The sequence below is a fragment of the Gambusia affinis genome, linkage group LG03 (assembly GCF_019740435.1).
Source record: "Gambusia affinis linkage group LG03, SWU_Gaff_1.0, whole genome shotgun sequence".
Taxonomy (NCBI): Eukaryota; Metazoa; Chordata; class Actinopteri; order Cyprinodontiformes; family Poeciliidae; genus Gambusia; species Gambusia affinis.
In genome coordinates this window covers 20,114,010-20,129,904 of record NC_057870.1, presented here as the reverse complement: position 1 = coordinate 20,129,904, position 15,895 = coordinate 20,114,010, and the positions used below count along the sequence as shown (strand labels likewise).

The 15,895-nt window shown below is 37.2% G+C and overlaps 1 protein-coding gene across 10 annotated transcripts in view; it reads right to left on the bottom strand.

The window, feature by feature from the left end:
- Positions 1-1,485: 1,485 nt before the first annotated feature.
- pde4d (phosphodiesterase 4D, cAMP-specific) overlaps positions 1,486-15,895 on the bottom strand; it is a 193,525-nt gene continuing 179,115 nt past the window's right edge. For all 10 annotated transcript variants that reach the window (XM_044112655.1, XM_044112653.1, XM_044112658.1 and 7 more), the window contains 9 exons: positions 8,193-8,286; positions 7,923-8,101; positions 7,731-7,829; positions 7,449-7,613; positions 7,196-7,295; positions 6,051-6,205; positions 5,814-5,936; positions 4,688-4,870; positions 1,486-4,598 (listed from right to left, as the gene is read on the bottom strand). In XM_044112655.1, the coding sequence (XP_043968590.1) occupies positions 4,101-4,598; positions 4,688-4,870; positions 5,814-5,936; positions 6,051-6,205; positions 7,196-7,295; positions 7,449-7,613; positions 7,731-7,829; positions 7,923-8,101; positions 8,193-8,286 (1,596 nt within the window). In that variant the 3' untranslated portion in view covers positions 1,486-4,100. The remainder of the gene's footprint in view (positions 4,599-4,687; positions 4,871-5,813; positions 5,937-6,050; positions 6,206-7,195; positions 7,296-7,448; positions 7,614-7,730; positions 7,830-7,922; positions 8,102-8,192; positions 8,287-15,895) is intronic.

The window sequence follows — 15,895 nt, the reverse complement described above, 5'->3', positions numbered from 1 at the left end:
ACCTTTAGGGTTAAATCTTTAACCCTAAAGATTTGCTATGCATGTCTCATATCCATAAAATAAATCAAATTCTTATAAAGTGCAAACTTGAAGAAAACATGTTTAAAGTTATAAAAAAAGTAACTATACTTACTTATGCATAAGACATCCCTGGAATTAATACAAATTTTTGCTCCTGTGTCTCAGACTGCCTCAAATAAAATAAAAACATTTTAAACAACAAGCAACCAGTGAGTAGGCAGAATCAACCCATGCTTTTATTTATTCCATTGCATATAAAAACTTTTTTCATTCTTTTTTGTTTGTTTTGTAGATAAAGTCGTATGATCTACAGTGCTATCCAATAGACTGCGATTAACAAGGAATCCATTAAAATAACATTTTAATTGTCCTGTGAAACGTCCAGACAAGTTGGCATTCTAAAGACAAAACCCCAAAAAATAATTGTCCTGAAGACCATTTCTTGTTTTCTGAAGTTACAGTTTGTGTTTTCCTTGCACACCTTTAAAAAATAGAACACATAATGAGAAAAGAACCCACTATTTCCATTGGTCCAGGGCTGTTTAAAATCTACAGTATGCGTGTCAAAATAAGAGTCCTGCTTTCAGGACAATGATGCAGTCCCCCCTAACCCCCACCCGTTTTCTCCAGTACAGAAATATAACATACCCCTCTTCTGTCCAGGCAGAAACATGTCAGTGGTTCTGGATATTGCAGATCACGTGAGTGGAAGTGTGAGCTGAGCATGGATGAGCAACACATCGTCAAGTGTTTCAGCCAGAATTAATGCAGCAGTGGCTGAACGTGCAGATGTGTCCCAAAGCCTCTGTGCTTCGGATGGCCGTAGTCGAGCACCAACTACACACTGCTGTAACGCCCCATTCAGTGTTTGGTAAAAATTTAAGCTGTGATTCAATCAGAAATCTGACACACATACATCTATCTATATCTATATCTATATATATATATATAGATATATATATATATATATATATATATATATGTCGAATAACTCTATACTTACATAGAGTCATTCGACAGCTTGAGTCTCGTCTTTTGAGTGTAGAGGCAAAGCGTAAGTACAGTGTGAGCCGTTCAGACCAGGTCTACAGCAAAATACGAGTCTTTGACATCCAGCTACAGGCCACAATCACTCATGCAGTGAATGTATGGCTTGTGGTTAACCTGAACGCCTCAACAAACCTCTGTCCCTAACTGTGACTAATAAAAAAAAAAAAAAAAAGGCATCTTTTCTCCACAAGTCGTCAGGCCAACCAAAGCCAAGCAATTCACCAAATGCAGCAAAGGAGAACTAGAGAATAAAAAAATTAAAAAGGCTAAAAAGTGTATGATGTGTTAAATTTTAAGGCACAGCCCATGGGCCAAGGAACAGCTTCTTTTTAAAAAAAACAATTTGGCTTTCCCCTCTCACTCTCTCTCTCTCTTTTCTGAGCTAGTTCCCAGGTGAGCAACAAGTCGATGGAGCTTTTTCTGTTCTTTTCTTCTTCTTTTTTTTTTCTTTTTTACACCAAAGCTCATGTTAATAAACATTCTCTCAACAAGAGGTACATAATACAGCCACGCCATCACCAAAAGGGATGATAAGAATCAACCATTTACAGCAAACTGCATTATGATAGTGATAACATTAATAATTATATATTATATACAGCACAATAAATATATGTTTGTAAACAGCAATAAACCAGAAATTCATATTACAGGTAAGGGCATTGGGTGAGGATGAAAAGAATAAAATAAAATATTGGCACAAAATAAAAGTTAAATAATTTTTCTTCTTAAATGGCATATCAGTAAAACAAGACCCTCTTTGAAAAAGCAGTGTGCAGTATTTCAAGATTTTTTTTTTTTTTTACTTTTTGTTTTTTCTTATGTTAGTTAATATTTTCCAAAATATTTTTTTTTTGTACAAGGGGAAACAAGAAAGTGAATTTAGGTGTAATAACTGGCAAGCTTGTGTTATCTATGCTACAGTGAAATATCGACTGTACCACCTTTATATTTCAAAAACAACAAATAGAAAAATATATAGCAATAAATAACAGCTTCAAGTTAGAATGACAAAAAGCGTAGTTTGAAACGTAAAAGAGGAGACAATGATGTTAAGAATGCATTCAACAAGCAGTCAGTGTTTGAATGGGCTAAAATATTTAAAGAGATGGTATGCAAATGTATTAGTGCATTTAAATACAAGGGAATCTCAATAAATTAGAATATCATCAAGAAAACTATTTAAAAATAATAAAGAAAATAGTTTTGATTTATTAAACAATAAATAAAATCACATTTTCTGTTAATTTAGCTGAATATGCTTTACAGTTAATTCAAATCCACGCTTCTCAAAAATGTATCCCTATGACTTGTGCAGTTTTTCCTTCCACTTGAATTGTCTATCAATATTCTCTCTGGCTCTCTGTGGTGAGCCAGCTTATTTAAAACCGACTTTTTGTGGCACAGCCTCCTGGTGGATATCAGCGGATGTCTGCTTCCCCACAATAGTATAAAAAATAATATAATATTTCTCTATTTATTACTCCTATTTTTACTCATCTAACTTAATATGCTGATTTTTCAACAAACTAACTTAGGAGTTTCCTAACATAACCAACAAAAGTAACTGGAATAAATACATTAAGCTCCTTACTGTTTCACATTTTGAAGTGAATTGCTGAAATAAATGAACTTTTTAGTGACGCACTAATTTACTGAGATGCACCTGTATCAATGTAGATAATGGTCTTATCTGATATTTATGCTGTGCAGCTGATTGTCTTGTTGAAAGCAAAGACAGTAAACTGGAGTTAATGGCAGGAATCTGATGAAAAATGAATCGTTGAAGGCTAAAGATAAGCAGCAGGTGCCGATGTATAAACCAAGTCAAACAGCTAAGAAAATAAAAGTAATTTCTCTTTACTTTGTTATAAAAACACCCCAGTCATTTTCAACACCATTACTATTTCTAAACATTTGGAGCACTAGTCAAACCTCTAAAAAAGGTGCTTTTTGTAATAACTACAAAGCATTGCATTGTCTCAGGATGTGTTCGAAAGAACTATAGGCAACAATAAAAACATTTAAGGGCGTACTCCAGGTTATAAACGACTCCCATAAGAAGCAAAGCACAAGACCTCAGGTTTCTGCTTCCTTCTCAGAGAAGATTTTCTCTAAAAATAAGAGTTACCAAAAAGAAAATACAGATTTTAAGACACAGGACTAATTGAATACAAGTATAGTGGTATAGGAGTATAAATGCTGTTGGAGCTCTTTAGAACAGCTTCCAAAAGCTTTACATCTGACACACGTCTCCCTCTACGTTTCTACAAGGTTCCTCAACTTCTCTGACAGCAAAATTAAACTCTATAAATACAAAATATCTGACTCTTAAATACAATACCAAAAACAAACAAACAAAAGAAAAAAAACTAGAGGTTTAGGACAGCATCATGGTGGTTCAGATTTTAGTTTTTGTCAGTCAGATTATGGAGGAAGACTTGCACATCGCCAATGTGGTTTAAAAAGTTCCCAAATGTGCTGCAGTGACCTGTCGGGTTTGGAGCAAAAACATTCTTTCTAATTTATTGTGGAAGGGAGAGAACATGATCAAGGAGATATATAAAAAATAAAAGGGAGACTCTCACCAATAACTGACCCTTTGGAGTTATTGGCACTTCATAAAACATAAAGACACAGGTGAACTTTCTGGTGAGGCTGAGACGGAAGCAAAAAAAAAAAAAAATAAAAAAAATTATACAAAAACAGATGTGATGTATGAGCAGCACTGAGGAGACCGTCTGTGTCTACAACTAAAGACCGTAAGGAGAAGGTGGAAGTAAAGACACACCACTTCAGTACGAATGGGAATGAAAGGGAGTTCTTCCTGAGTGCAAAAAAACTTGAAGTAGTACCAATGGGCGTGTCTAAATAAAGGAGACGAGAGGAGTAACCCGGGGTGAGGAGCAGCGCACGCTTTGGAAACACAGACGTATAAAAAACAGATTTCACAAAACTCAAAAAATATTCTATAAATAATAATCTGTCATTACTAAGAGGAGCAGTTAATCAAAGGCTGTCCATAACTGCTATGTGTCGGGGGATTTCTTCTCCTCTTCGTCCTCTGCCACCTCTTCATCTGCAACACAGGGCTCTGAGCAGGGGGTCTCCCCCTCCTCTTCTGCATCCCCCTCCTCCTCCTCATCATCATCATCGTCTTCCCCCACCTGTTCGTCCAAAGGTATCTCTGTTGATTCGGAGTCCTGCGTACAGAGTGTTTTAGAGTCAGTACAGCTGTTTTCCTCTTCTTCCTCCTCCTCCTCCTCCTCCGGCTGGCTGCCACTGTCCTTTTCAGTGTCGGACTCCCCGTCCTCCTCCAAGGTCAGCTCAAACTGGAACTTGTCTGCTCCTGGGGGTCGAGTGCTGTCCTCTGGCTCGTCTAAAGTTGGAGATGGACTTTGGGGGATGGTGCTTTGGTACCACTCTCTATTGTCCTCCAATGTGTCCAAGATGTCTTGTGCGTCCGGATGGACAAGGTCAGCCCACGTCTCCCACAGGGGGTGGACAATATAGTCTATGAACCCAACCTGCAATATAAATGAGGCACAGTCAGTGCTATGCTATGCATGTAGGGCACATCTTTTTTTTTTTTTTTTTGCCATCCTGGAATCCTCACCTGGCTCTTTTCTACAGAGGCGTTGTGTTTGTCACACATGGGGCTGATCTCCATCCCCCTCTCCCTTTCTCTGTCCCCTTGGCTGAAGAACTCCTCCATGATGCGGTCCGTCCACTGTCGGTACAGCTGAAGAGGCTTGGTGGGGTTGCTTAGGTCAGCGCAGTGGACCATGTTCTGGAGAACCTGAACCCAGACAAAATCTGTCAATTTTCCCCTGGTCACCAGGTCAAACACATTCATTAAATAGATTAAAACCAGAGTGGACTATTTTTCATAATGCATTGTGAGAATTAAAGCTTAATTACAACCATGACCTGTTTACAGGGGGAGTAGGAAATGATTCACAAAGTAACACTGGGGTCCTTATTGAGGCATTTTGCTAATTGAATAAAGTGACAATTTAGATGTTTTGCAGCCTTCAGAGTGACATTTATAAAGAGGTAGAGGATGTATTGTATCGGTTTGGTTTGTCCTGTGATTTGCTCTGCATCTGAAACTCAAAAATGCTCCCATTTACAATGCGGGCATCCAAGTTTCATATGCAGGCAATTAGCAGAACTGAAATAAAACATGAGCAGAAGTATCAACGAGTCATACCACAACAAAACAAAGAGTGAATATGCAAGCTTCAGCTTAAATCACAGCATAAGCAAGGCAGAAGTTAATTGATGGCTATAGCTGTTTGGTTTGTCTTGGATATTGGTTTAGAAGCAAGGGATGAAGTTGTCAGAACATCATTTTATCTTTCTTAACCCCAAAAGCCCATGCTGGGAATTGACATTTCAGGGCTGTCATGAAGAAGACCTGGTTTTGGATAGAAAATAGATATCTGAATATCACTGGAGAGTGAATAACGCAAGACAAAATCACAATACTAATCTAAAGCAAGCAATATTGTTATTTTATTGTTTTTTAAAGGTATCAAGTTTTCAAGCATTTATATTGCTTGAGTTAATAGACTTGAACATACTATAAGACCGTTCCTGTCAGAAATAATAATAATAATAATAATAATAATAATAATAATAATAATAATAATAATAATAATAATAATAATAATAATAATAATAATAAAACTAAATTATTATTGTTTTATTTTACTTTTCTTGTGGATCTTGAAGCTCACCTGTATCCTATCGGAGTAGTTGTCCAGTAGCAACACACCGGAGCTGGTCACTTTCTTTGTTTCCACCATTGTCTTCAGGTCAGCCAGCAGATTCATGTGTTTGGACATGTCTGTTGCTAGGACCTAGGAACCCCCAGAAAAAAAAAAAAAAAAAAAAGAAAACAGAGCACACTCAGCTCAGTGTTTCTTTCTTTCATTTTGTAAAAAAACAACTTCTTTTGTGATCATTAAACTTACGATGTCAATGACCATCTTTCGCAGTGATTGTCGCTGTTTTTTGGTCAAGTTTTGGAAGATGTCACAGTTCTCCTCTTGCAGTAGCTTGAAACCAACTGCTAAGTGGTGGTTCTCCAACACTGATGAGTCATTGTACATCAAGGCTAGCTCTGAATCTGCAGGGAAGGCAGAATCAATTATTTTAGGTGTTACGTTTAAGTAGAAAAATGTCTCTTATGCTCTGTGAAACGAACACCATCGTGTTTCATGCAGAAAGCTTCCCTTTACCAGCTTTAGTTGCTCTGACTTTTGGAACGCAATAATGTGAAAGAGGATCAGAGAGAAGAAAGGGGATCCTTATCTGTTGCTCTTTTGGTTGACAGAAGATCGGTCGGGTGACTCCTAACTAGGATGACTCATATCATCTTTACTGCAGGGATTCCCTATTTGGGCTTTCAGGGAAACACTGCACAGTTTGTGTATGCTTGTGTGAGGCGTATGAGAGTGAACTGTGTTTATTCTGCACTGATTAGTAACAGTCTTTTGCAACATTTGCCAGGAGGATGGTCGTTTATATAAACTCTGTGTTTTTGGTATAAATTGCCAAATTAAAGCGGCGTCCCCTGGAGCCATGATGAGGGTGAGTCAGTTAAAGAGGCATAGCCAGGGTTGAGATTGTTGCTCAAGGACACATTTAGTAACACAACACCAGTAGCCCTCTATGTCAGGTTTGAAGCTCAGCTTACCCTTTCTCAACATTTTGTTGCACTGAGTCAAGCTTTTACTTTTCTGGCTTTAGAGACATTCTTTTTGTGATTTAAGCCAGTTTCTACTGGAAGACACCAGAAATATTGAACTTATACTTCTGATTTTTATTTGTAAAAAAAGAAAATTAAAGGTGAAGTATCATTTTCTTTCCACTTCAGAATTACACCCACTTTTGGGTGATCTATCATATAAAATCATAATATAACACGTTATGGTTTCCAGTTTTTGCTTCACAAAATGTAAAAAAAAAACAAAAAAACAAATGAAAAAAAAAGTTCAGGCGGCATGAATACCTTCACCAGATACTGTATGGAATATTTTAAATTGTAGAAAATCCTGTTTGAATTTCTATATTTGTTAACCTGATTTTGCCTGCAGAAGCTCATATTTACACTTACTGGTGTTGATGAGGAACTGGTTTGAGACTCCGGGATGGTCCACGTCATGAATTGCACTGGCGAAGATGGCAGCGAGGATCTCAAGGTCTGTGAACACAGCCTGAGAGGAGAAAAAGTGGAGCACAGGCAGGGGGAAGGAGAGAACATTGATTAGACTTTGAGTTGCGGGGCTTTGACTGAAGCAGACTGTAAAAAAAAAAAAAGCATGCGATGCGTGTTTATGAGCAGACATCTGAAAATGTCTGAGTTTTACCTCAAGGGCAGGGGTGGATAGCAGCACGTGAGTTGACTGGGTGACGTCAGCAGCATGGATGTTGTTATGGTAGGCCACATCGGCATGATAATGGTCTTCTAAGGTCATCAGGTATGTTATAAAGGTGTCGAGTGGAATTTTGAACGTTTTTAACAAGTCTCTCTCCTGAAAGTCAAACAAACAAAAAAAAAAAAAAGATAAAGAAACAGAAAGCATTTCTTTTAAAGGGAATAAGGTTGAAGATGAGAATATTCTCATATAGGTAAATATCAGAATATTTACCTGAAAAATTGTGTACATCATTACTGTCAGTGGCCGATTCCCAGAGAATTCTGAGATTTTAAAAACATTAAGGCCCCATTTGTTCACATGTTCCAGCTCCTACAGAAAGATTTAGAGACACAATCAGAACATGTTTAAGTGTGTGCCATGCTGGGGCCATTTCCACCGGTTTCTTTGAACACGCCAACACACCTTTGCCAGCTCATCCTCAGTCTCCGTCTTGACGCCGAAGCGAGGGATGTTTGAGTTTGTGAGGCTGGAAGAGTGCTGCAGTTTTTTCACTCCACTGATCTGAGACATGGGCTTGTTCTTCTTCTCCTCCTTCTCTTTCTGTGTCTGCGGGGACGGCATCTCCACCTCATGTTGCTTGTCTGCGCCATAAGTGAGTTGATTGTGAGAACAACTATTAAGGTCTTTTTTTTTTTTTTTTTAAATCCACGTAATTCCTGAGTCATCACTCACCGAGAAACGTGCTGGAGATGAATTCAGACACTTGGTTCCCAGATCGGCTCATCTCTGATAGGTGAGTCAGCTCCCGATTCAACATCCTCTTAAACTGAAACGAGGACACACACACACAAACATGATGGCTTTGACAGCTTATAATACAGAAAAAAAAAGCATCAAAAGTAATTGCTTTTTCCAGCTGCTCTCAAAATCTGAGTTCAGGTGCATTTCGATAAACAAGACCAAAAAAAGTTTACTTACTTCACCGATTTCATTTGAAACATTGAAACTGTTTTGTATAGACATCAATTCATTTTTAAAATTGTGATTAAACTTTAAATTTTCGTAGAATTTTACATAAATCCAATAAAAATGATTTTGACTGATTTTCATTGCTGCTTTGGTATCTTTTTCCACTGTCATTGTTTTTTTCCCCACTACACTTTACATTAAATTAGATTGATACATTAGATTGGAGCTGCCTGAACTGACCGCTTCTTTAGCAATGAATTTTTGTGTTTTAACCTCCCTGGGTGTCATTGACCGCCTGCTGAACCTCCGTAAAGTGCAGCATAACATTAGCATGGGGGATAAAATCACTTTCCATTGGTATGATGTCATTTTCTAATTTTCCAAGAAAATGAATACACAAAAAGAAAGAGAAATTGAAGAAATTTCACCTATATTGAAATACTGATCTCAAGAACTAAGGGACTGAAAATAGCGTTGAATAGACTAATACATTTATGTATTTAAATTCACAGATGTTTGAGTCACTTGCCTTTTAAGTGCACAGAAACTGTGGAGTGCTAGTTAGATAAATCAGTTTCACTTGGAGAGGTTTAAATTTTAGAAATGTCTAGTTTCATCAGAGAAGCAGCTTCCAGGAATCATCTTTTTTTGGTTTAGCACACACAGGGGAATCATCGAGGACTATTGCAACAAACAAACGAACAGTAACCCAGATTCCTATTTTCTTTTAATTTTTCCACTGCCACATTGCCAGCCTCTTCATCTTGCTCCTCTGCATCCTCATTCCCTCTTCTCTCCCCAGGGCTATGCCTATCTATAAACACAAACCCAAATTTAGCCCTGGCTTTTTGATCTGGAGACCCAACAGACATTTAGATCTAGATGAGAACGTTTTAATCTGCGGATTTTCTAATGTAGCTGCGAAACTGAGAAGCAAATGATCAAAGGATGTGCATGCAGAGCTCTGCAGATCACAAAAATCTATCACAGAACTGAGATGTTATATTAAACAATGGTCTCTTTAACCAGGCACAAAAATATCCACATAATTTATTGTTTTTTCTAAAAGAATGTCATACCTATGCAAATCAACTAAATCATAACAGAAAAAAAGTGTTTGAGTTTTGAGATTCTACTGTGTAAAAAAAGAAAATTATTACTTAAAAAAATACAGATGAACCTAACCATCCTGAGTATTGCTGACCTGTCATTCATTAGAAGAAGAAGAAATAACGAAACACTTATAAATGAACAAAGAGCGATAAATTCTCTGTGGCCTAGAATCTAAATCTTATGTGTTTTCAGAGCTTTACATGTAAACCTTTCATACGTCATTTGTTCTGTTCAAAGATATTTCCCGATTGATAAGGGATCCAGAACTGACGCACCTACAAAAAATTATTCTGTGGTCGACGTGTTGGTGCAGTTCTAAATATAGCGGATTATGTGTTCATTAAAAGCATCATCCAAATCTGTCTAAAGCTTGAATAAAAAAAAACCCCTAAAAAAATCAAGCTCTCTTTCACACATATAGCGCTAATTTTGGTGTAAAAGACCAAACATTGAACCTAATAAAATCTACATCAGGGGAACAATTCTTACCTTTATGTACCCCCAGGAAACAGAAAGGAGATAATTTGCTTCAGGCATTTTGACAAAGTAGATCCAGAAACAGAGAGGGTACGAATATATGTGCTTGTGAAGTGCTCACAGACAAAATAGAAACACAAAAGCAGCCCAGACTTCTTTCCTCTACCAAATGTTAACCTTAGGAGCCCTCAGAGCTCTGTTCAGAGTTAAGCATTTGAACAGGGTCCTCAAACGAAGCGTCATGTTCCAGTCCTGTGCATATCCACAAACATGTACCGATGTCCCAGAAAGCAGAGAAGAAACGCAGATTCTGGACGATGAACAGCGGGGACGTGGCTCTCAGAAGGTCCAAACACAGCATACTGAGATCACACACACATACACAAACTCTTGGATATAGGGACACACTGCTGGGGGCTCTGAATAATTGATGATGGTGCGGAAGCTTGGTATATGCCAAAGCAACAGGACAGTAAAAAAAAATAAATAAAAAATTCTATGAACTCCTCCCAAACAGGACGGGCTGCCTGCTTCTGTGTGTATGACACACTCTCCCATGTGAAGAGCACAGGCTGCCTCTCTCACCATGTCACACAATGGCAGCAAATCAGGGTAGAGAGTCTGAGCTCATCATCACCTCTGATTGGCTTGGATTGGAGCAGACTTGAGACTACCTGCTGCTTGATTGGCCACCACTGAAGTCTGTGGAAAAATCTAAGCTTTTTCTTTTTCCTGTAATTCCTACGGTGCAGCAGGATGTTGTTTCGTGCATGTAATGTGTAAAAAGTGCATCCATATTGCGTTGATCCTGTTAAAACAGTATGTGTGCTTGTGATTACAAAAGAGTAGCCTCACCTTTTGTGCAGTATGATGTAAAAGTATGGGTTACCTCACTTGACATGTTGCAGTAATAATAAAAAATCTGAGGTCACCCTCCACCCGAGTATCCACGGGCGGTGAATCACGCCAGCATCAATGATGTGATGATGTAAATATGGGAAAAAAGACACATCAATCTCACAAAAAGAATGAGCGTCAGTTATCTGAAGTGGGCTCAACAGAACAGAAACTGCCCCATGTGTTTTTCTCTGCACTCAAAAGGCTTAATTTCAAACAGATGTAGACCTTTTAAAATATGGATGAACATTTTCCTGAGAAGTGCACAAAACCTAGGCGGTTAAGTAACATATATTTGTAATATTAATTTGAATTTGTTTTATTCTTCCGACCAAGTGGCTGACAGAAAATTTAGAGATCAAAATTCTTGAGAAAGGGAGAGCTATTTTTGTTCATTGCAAATAAATGTGTGCTGTTTAATATCAAAGAATAAGGGACATTAAATTAGCATCTAAACATAACTACATCATCCAATGCAGGACTGTAGAACAGAAAGCAGAGAAGGACTGTTCTTTGTACAGTACTGGGAAACAATTTCAGGGGAGATTTCAAAGAAAAACTGCTAATATGCACCAACATAAATGTATTGAGGCAGTGTTAGTAAAGACTGAGTATATAGCTTTTCCACAAGTGCTACAAGAACAGTAATTCGTTATTCTTTTTTTGTATATATAAATTTCTTGACTTTTGAAATAAAAATCAATAGAACTAGCATCAACTACACTGAAATGCCTTTTACCTTCAAGCTGTTCCAGAAAAAGGCAACAGTATTTAACAATATTCTAGATTTATCAATAAGTAAATCAAAAGTTTTTTTTTTTTTTTTTTTTTTTTTTTTTTAAATCAAGGCCAGTGATACTAAAAAAATATGCCTAATAACAACGTGAAAATTATATATTTATCCAAAATATTCAGACTTAAGGTAAAATGTGATTTAATAGTATGATTTCACAAATAAACACCAAGAAAGTTGAAAAATCCAAAAACTAAATATGTAGCAATAGATAGAAGAATTGCTAAGATATTCTACATTATTATTTATGTCACATTACGGAGGGTTTAATTGTCTATCGCTATGATGCTTGATTTAAAACCTCCTTTACATTGGAAGTGTGATTTTATAAATTTACTTGTAAACATCGATCTTGAGCGACACTCCTAATGTCACAGAACACGTATAAGAAGGAAGTCTTTTTTTTTTTCTTTATATGTGTGCGTACATGCATTATCTTAGTGAGGGCACAGCGGCTGCATGAATTGAAAAGAGACCGAGCATGTCTCTGCTTACTTTACACCCAGACTCAGCAGCCGGCCTGGTATTGTGAGTAATTTACAGCTACGCTGGAGCAGATGAGACCACCTGCTAACTGACATCCAGAGTCTTTGACTAACTCTGAGCCAAGCAGGCCAGCACAAGCTCTCCACACACAAACACACCCGACACACACTAATACGCTTGCAATTTATCTCAGGGTGAATAATACAGAAATAGTGCTCAGAGACACCCCTCCCTGTGTAGCTCACTTTTACTGTCAGAAACACACACGTACAAAAGCACCAGCTTACTCAAGAGGTGTGAACACACACTATTGGGTAAAAATTGGAAAGTGTCACACCTATCTTAGTTGTAACTTGTGTGTAATTTGTTCCTCAGAGGAGCAGCCAAAAATACCCATTCCCTGCTGTATATAGCCCTCAACACCTTCGTGTCTCTGTTGATTTTTTCTTCTCACATTCAGCATTTAATCTGGCAGCAAACACCCCCTCTCTTCACAACACAGACACACTGCAGTCCCTGTCTTCAATGAAAATACAGCAGTCGGTTCATACTCCATTCCTCACAGTTGTTATAAAGAGGAAACATGAGGACATACATTGATTAGAAGAAAAACAAACTACTTCTGACCAACCTTAAAAGAGAGAAAGTACAAGAAGTTCAGCTGCTATAGAATGAGTTTTAGATGCAAGAACAGTCACTAAGGAACACAGTAAAGGCCTGTTTTAGAGTCTCCTTTATTGATATTACGGGACTTGAGAACAATACCATACAATTACAGTAAAATTTAACTAACAAAGCTGAAAGCTGTACTTGGCATCATATCTTTAAACTGAATGATAAAACCTACAGCCAAAAAAAATAATGAGTAGAACAAATGGATTTTGGGGTACTTTCATTTGAAAAATAATAAGGTTTGAGACAATTCTAAATAATTAATCAGTCCCAATTAGCGGATTTTTAAATGTTCAGTATCAGTGTCCCTGCTAAATCGTCTACAGATAGCTGTTGTTGGTAATTTTTTTGTCCAAAGGATCCAAACTGTTAGGAAGAACCCATTAGAACCAGTTTTATTGATTGTAGCTTACAAAGTTGTGGTGGAAACCACACCTTCGGTCTAAAATAAACAGATGTTTTTGAGATATACTTCAAAAATTTCACAAAATGAAAATGAGTATGCTCAAGCATTATTCTTTAATAATTAGAAGAGCTAAAGAGACATAAACACATACAAATATAAGCAATATATTGAATGTTAACTGCACCTCTGTTTATTGGATTTAGTTGAAATGTTGGTATACTCAGTCTAATTTCAGTGCTTCTTGTTTTTATGGAGAAACTTTATCAATACATTTTAAAAAATCCTAACAATCAAAATGGTTTTTACGCTTAATTTTCACAAATTGACTAAATAGAAACTGTTGCTTCTTTGGGATCTCAATTCAGACAATATGAACAGAAGTAAGAATGATCCAAAAGGGTTAAATGAGCTTTTTGAAGTTTGACTGTGGGTGTTAATTTGTTAGTAACATAAAAACCAAAATAATCAATGAGCTGGACAAAAACTCAAAGAGTTGTGCAAAACAGCAGATAAAGGCCTTACTCCCTTATTTTGAACTATTAGATAAAAATTTAAACAGAAAATGGACAATAACATTTTCAAATATTTTTCAAGAACTCGGGTGATATTAAAGAAATCTGAAGTGGGCCATGCCTAGAAAATGTTAAATAGGCTTCATGCTCATATGCATCACCAATTATGAAAAAAAGAGAAACCAAGCATTCAGTGAAAATCTCTATTTATCCCTTAAAATAGGTCAAAGTGACACTTTCTAAAATCTCTCCCCTTTTACCTACAGTGACCTCCACAACTGGCGATCAGACTTAAGCAGCACACAGTGTTCTCTCAACAGAGGCGTAAAAAGATTTAGAACCAAACACAAAAGATCACTCTAAAACAGAGACCTGATCAATTAAAACGATTGATTGAATACTTTAAAATAAATACAACATGAATGTAAAGCTAGTGTTTGAAATGTGAAAAACTACAGGAAGCATGCCCTTCGTGAATACAGCCTGCTGTTAAGTAATGCAACAGTTTTAGGGCACAACTTGCATCATCTTGTAGATTTTTTATTAATATAGTTAAAGATTAGAAATTTCAAGAAAATGAAGGCTAGTTTTGCTGTAATTGTGTCCTTTTATTTTAAGGGAATTTGGGCTGATTGTTTTCTTTCAATCTCTAACGTTCCTTCATAAATGTCTGAAGAGTTATGTTGAGAAACAAAAAAAACAAAAAACAACAAAATAAAAAGTTTGCGGGCCTCAGACACCAGGTGATCACTAAAGATGCATTCATTACCTGTGATGTTTGTGTATGTATGTGAGTTAGTGGAGAGATAGTAGGGCGGCCGGGCCTGTGGCTGTTACTATGACAACTGGAGATAGCTCTGTTGGTGAGCGACGGTGAGGCAGAGCTGTACTCTTGATTTCTCATCTCTTTTAGAAATCTCCTCATGTCTAAATGAGGCCAAGTTGTGAATGGGCTAATATTAGAGGTGAACACTGTGCAAGACCTTTGTCTTGTCTGCCCTCGCCAGCTCTCCTCATCTCTGGTCTTGTGACATCATGGTGCGTGACATCACGAGGACCCAGTGCTCATCAGCATTCAAAGCGGCGCAGCAACCTCCTTCCACACACACACACACACACACTGGAGGCAACTGAGCATGCTCATACCTGGACTCCCTGCCTGCATGACAATGCTATCACTAAGATACATGAAAACAACACAAACAATTTAACTTTGGATGTTGATGAGCTACATAATACATAGCAGAAGCAGGTCATGGCAACTTGAGAATGTTCATTCTCTACCTAAGACTGAACAGGGGGACATTATTTAAGTAATACTGCACTGATAGCCACCACGCATACTACAATCAATAAAATCAACAGTGCATGATGTACTGGAGCTTTCTGTTCTTTTCTTTATTTATCAAGATGTGCTGATCATGAGCATTATGCTAACAGGAACACAGCATGTGAGCAATTGATCAACTACATTATTGTCTATGACAACATACCAGCATACCATACAGCACTCAACAGAGTACATGTAAGAGGAGCGTCCTTGGAAAAGGTGTCGGGTGAGGACTGACAGCAAATAAAAAAATGAATTTTCTTTTATAAATTATTTGAAGAGGATTGAGATCACCCTCAGTTTTCAGCAACCTCAGCATACAGTTATCTAGTACAGAAAAACAGTCTAATTTTAGGGTCAATTGACAGTATGTTCTACGACATACAGAGACATGTCTGAGGTTTATTAAGGCTGCAAGAAAGTGAGCAAGACTTTTCAGTGGACAACAGGAAGGCTGACAACCCCTATGAGTTATGGAACAAGCAGGAATGTTGAAATGTTGGTTTGTTTAGGGAAACCTTGAACTTAAGGCAGTCAAAATAATTGTATAACTTTAAAAATTAAAATGCCAACTTTTAATCACTTCACATTTTGTTATAAAACAGTAATAAAATCTTTCTTTATAGAAAATTTGTATAATGATGTGCGTACATATTATTTTAGTGCCTAAAAAGAAACTGGAATCATTTAACAACTGTATCCAGAGGTCAAAACTTTACAAAATTAACGTTAGCAAATTTTGGATAATCAAATTTGATCATTGGATCTTTGTTGCAGACC